The sequence below is a fragment of the Diaphorina citri genome, unplaced genomic scaffold (assembly GCF_000475195.1).
Source record: "Diaphorina citri unplaced genomic scaffold, Diaci psyllid genome assembly version 1.1 scaffold24081, whole genome shotgun sequence".
Taxonomy (NCBI): domain Eukaryota; kingdom Metazoa; phylum Arthropoda; class Insecta; order Hemiptera; family Psyllidae; genus Diaphorina; species Diaphorina citri.
The window spans coordinates 5,206-10,287 of NW_007401422.1; the positions used below are offsets into that span (position 1 = coordinate 5,206).

General features: G+C 32.0%; 1 protein-coding gene across 1 annotated transcript in view; it reads right to left on the bottom strand.

The window, feature by feature from the left end:
- The window catches only part of LOC103523473 (T-box transcription factor TBX20-like), a gene marked incomplete at its 3' end in the record, with an annotated part of 10,174 nt that extends 5,098 nt beyond the window's left edge, over nucleotides 1–5,076 (bottom strand). The window contains exon 1 of the mRNA XM_008488514.2: nucleotides 4,963–5,076. Coding sequence (XP_008486736.2) covers nucleotides 4,963–4,985 — 23 coding nt within the window. The remainder of the gene's footprint in view (nucleotides 1–4,962) is intronic.
- Nucleotides 5,077–5,082: the final 6 nt, after the last annotated feature.

Below are 5,082 nucleotides of genomic sequence, written 5' to 3' on the forward strand. Positions count from 1 at the left end.
CGGCTTCCTTCTCTCTTCGATTCCGGGACGATAAGACCATAGCAGTTACAGTTCCCTCTGTCAAACCTCTTTAAAAAAAAAAAAAAAAAAAAAATGCCCAATTCCATTTCCAACCTCTGAGCGATTGACAGGTCTAAACATAATATCAATCATCATAAAGTCACATCAATAAAATCCGATAATGATAAAATATCATCGGCAAATCAATCCCGAAACAAAACCAATCCTGATTGAATTAGTGCGGAGACAACAAGCCTATAACCCATTTCTAGATCTAATTTTATGTTTATTGTATTTGAAATAGAAAAATCCCCCAGAGTGCTATACTAACAAGCCCCCTTGTATACGACTCGTCAGGCGGAACCGTACAAACTACAAAACCATGTGTTTTTCATCTCCACCCTTTTATATACAGAATGTGGAAGAAATTTGAGTTGTCTTTTATTCATTGAGGATAGGAAAAAATACAACGAAAGTAAAACGTAGGAATGATGACAATAGTACGACTGTTGAATGTTCGGTTTTATTCGTACAAATTGGTGGATGTGGCGAAATTTCCTATCCTTTTGTACAGATTAGTGCAGATGACAAAATTCACATTCTTCTGTACAAAATAGTGGAGATGACAAAACTCCTATTCTTCTGTAGAATACTCGTAGCTAAAGTGACAAAGCTATTTTGAAAGAGTGAACTCTGTTACACTCTGTGTGTGTGCACTTTGCAGTGCATGAATTTAGTTGTTTTTCCCTAAAACTTTAACTAGATTAGATTATTGACATGCAAATACACAAGTCTTCAAAAAATTAAAGAAAATTTATCTACACAACGCAACGGATGACAATAAAATATAGAAAGTTGTAATGTAAATAAAACTGATAAATAAATAAATTGAAGTGAAAAATTTTCATTCTCACCAGCATCACTTACACTACCCTTACTGTCTTGTGTTACAGATACATGAAGATTCAATATGAATCCATACCACGTAACCAAGTTAACCAGTTACAAAGGAAACACCAAAAGGAGAGCAAACATCAATTTTATTGAATTCTGAAGAATAAACGGCGTGTAATAAGTTCAAAACCCATATTGAATTCGTTACAGTGTTCGTTTTGTAAACCAAAAACCAATGTAAACAAAATTACACATAAATATTTTATAAACAAGTTTCTTTTGAAAGAAATAAATCGGATTGTGTAAAAAGGGAGTTGATTTTTTTCATAGATCTATTAGAGTAGACCCCACATGATTTGATAAACACAAAGTAGATTTAAGGTTTAAGTGCTTTGAATGAGGCCTGTAAGATATAGGTGTCTAATCTAATGGATATAATGGAAAGTAAATGGATAAGCGTGTTGGATACTTGGAGAGAATGCATTTTTATTAGATTCTTTGGTTAGTTTTTTGTTAAGATTTTCAAAAGTTCATCTTGGAGAGATATGAATATTAAGAGAGCATAATTAAGAGCATTTGCATAATCATATCATCATTCCATGTATTTATCTCAAGTGAGTTGGTTCAACTTCAGATTACAAACACTAGTGACTAACAAGAATCATCATCATAACAGTTCAATTATTTAGGTAGATTATAATTATTATTTACTCATTCGTACCTATCTACCACAAAAAGTTTGTAAGCTCAATTGCTCCCCGAAACTAATTGTTTTGAATTTGGGTAGATATTTAAGGATAACGTTGGTGACTACCTCAATGTAAATGAATGCTGGCTAATTGCGTTGAGCAATATAATCATATTAATATTATTCTTTTATCTTTTCATCACCAGACATCAGACGACTGCATTGCCTACACATTTGCAACAAAGTATATTATGATAATCAAGGTAGGTATATTTACTATATGTATGTATTGTATGTAATGAAAGTTTGCTCACTTCTCAGACACGGGAGTAAGTATAGCTATCGTAAAACTCCTTGACTTTAATGTTTCATTAGCACCAGATATAAAAGTAATTAAATATCAGACATTATCATCGCTTTTAATTAATTGTTTTTTTATTATGACTATTTAATCCAACTTTAGTTGTTGGGTGGGTATTTCAATTTTATATCCCCGTATGACTGGAATGAAAATATGCAGCTGTTTTTTTCTTTTATTTTATATTTTTATTAATATTATTTTTGTTTTTAAATTAAATGTTCTGTCTTTTGGTAAGTAAAAGTACTTAAATGACTGTAATTTGTATCAAATTTTGAATATTGCTTGTTTCTCCTTGGTTTTTCCAATAAAATTAAACTGATAAGTCATTAAAGCTATAGACTTTATCAGCCTCAATAATTATAATTAGATAGGTATCTATTATTCCTTATAGCTTTTGATTCTATTGAATGTCAGTCTGAATGAAGTTAGTAAACCTCCTCATCATTAGATTTCTTTATATTAAAGAGTTCCTTTGTAAAGATGTAAGGAATTAAATAATAAATAAATTTAATTAAATTCTTACAATTAAAGTACTTGATTTTAACACCCTAAATATATCTCCAGGTATGTACCGACAGTTACAAATGTACTTTGGGTTCAAAAGCAACCTATATTAGGTAGGTACGGTTATAGCAGAATGATTGTGTTGTTTACTGAATTACATGCACATTATAAAATTTAATGCGCTCGATATTAAAAAAACTCGAGTTGAATTATTCAAGTTTCACAACATGGTTCTCAATAATATACGAAGGAAACTTGGTAAGTTCAAAACATAAATTAATTGTTTGGAAGTTTAAGAGAATATTTATTATTACTTTATGACAGTTTGACTTCCGTTTTGATTATAATTTTCAGTCATTATGTTTTCTTTATTTTTCAGATACCTCTTTATAATTATAATTAATTTATAATCCGATGTAATTATCATTTTATTGCAATTAGAGTCAGTACTCAGTACGTGGATACATAGGTACTTGTACTCACTACTCACTGTTTGGTATTGGCTGCTGTTTATAGGTATACGAGTTGGTAATGCATTAAGCTGATGTATTGGAATGCATTGATTGATATTTGATTGGTGGGATACATTTAATCAATTTAAGATTCCAATATCACAACAGTAAATAAATGTGAGAATAATGTTGCTTCTTCAATTTGCAATACGTCATAAAATTACAAAGCTAACCAAAAGCAGTAGGATTATATCGGTAGTTGCAGTTTTGAGATGCTGTTATTTAACTGATGTTTATTTAACTGATGTACTATCTCCAAATTGTATCACATTTAACAATCAAGTTGCCAAAATATGATTGATAATAGAAATTTCTCCATTAGAAAAATTGCTGATAGGTACCTATTTCTTAAAATATCAGTCACAAAATATGTTCTTCTCCATAAGGGTTAAAAATGGAGGAGACAAAAGTGAGAAAAACCCGAGACTGAGAAGACAAAAAAGACCACCTTTTCGAATCTGTGACTCGAAAAGAACGGGAGGGGGTCTTTGATTGTAAGTTTAAACCTGGGTACATCCACTTGAACGTAAAATGGACGCCTCATCAAGTTACATCAACTCAGTGAATCTTGGACTTTTCATTGGAAGAAACACTGAAATTATTCCTATTACAAAGAATCATCTCGATTTAATCAAGGACGTGATTGGTTGAAAATCAAACTTGGTAATTTGTTCAATCTGCCTGATGTACCTATACTTGACATAGGATCTGTGAAACTGAGACCTGAATGTGTGTTGATGTAAAAGAGAGAAGTGTAAAAGAAAGCAGTGTATAAGATGAATGATGTAGCTATAGAACAACCAAAAATTAAAGATGTTTCTCCAATTTCACCCAGTCTCTACCACCAAACTTACTAAATCATTATATTGGTTGGGAAAGTATGGAATTAATTTCATCATTTCGAAATTGCTTTTTTCTCACAATTAACAACCATTTCCTAACCCCCTTCCTTGACAGACATGTCAGTGATGTCAAAAGTCAGGGAAAGTATATTTCTCAACAAATTAGTGACTTTGTAATTTTGTATCAGAGGGAAAGGTTGACATTTCAAAGTGGCTGCAGTTTGCAAACGGAGCACTTTTGATTGACAGTTTTTTCGTGTGGTGACTCTTTGAAAATGGGAATGAATTACATCACAATTACAAAATTGAAACTCGATATCCCTGTACTCGTGGTTGCTGCACAAAGAAGGCTAACGTATATCGTTTACACAGGTTCATTTTGAATTAGATACATCCCTTTCACAAGGTTTTTAGCTTTAACCAAATTGTGTTGGTGCTATGAAATGGCGTATTTGGAAAGCAAGAGGAGATAGAAGAGATGTTAACTAAAATCCAAAGATAACCAAGAACATTCATGTATGTAGTATGTACATGATAATAATAATCATTCAGCAAACATGATTCAAACACATTTCAACAAGAAACCCAAGTTCGAGAAAGAAAAATAAAAATCAAGCATCACATTTTTTGGCAACCATATTTTCTGAAGACGTTTCATGTTGGCGATGTGTTGAAAGAAAATTGGGTGTCATGTTTTACCAGTTCATCAGAAAAGTAAGTGTTTTCGATTCTTTTTCGTTGAGGTGCTCGGTGTTCTGGTTGTTTATTTCGAATTGGTTTCATATTTTGTGTTTATTTTAATTATTTTTTCCGTGAACACATTTCGTGCGAGGACAATCCTGTTGAAATGTTGCTATCGTTGGATTTGACAGATAATTGAGTGTCGGATTTTTCTTTCCGAGTGTTTTTGGATGAGATTTGGATTCAAACGAAAATGTACTCTTGTTCAGTATACTGAGGACAGAACACATCGTTACATGAATATTTTTTTGATCAAATACCAAAGCATATGTTTTCAGAAATTATACTTAAAGTTAATTCTACACTTTATTCTGTACATAAAGAAGTGTTGAGAGGACAGAAAACAAATTAACAGTAAAGGGGAAAAAGTTCAGTTATTGGCTTGAGCATTCCATGCACTAAATGAAACAGTCAACTTACCTTCCGGTTTTCGTAATGATCATCTCGGTGCCTAGGTCGTGAAATTTGTCCCACAATTCTTTGGTTTCTAAGTGACATTCGGTGACTAGAAGTTCGGCACAATTACAGCGCGTCCTAATT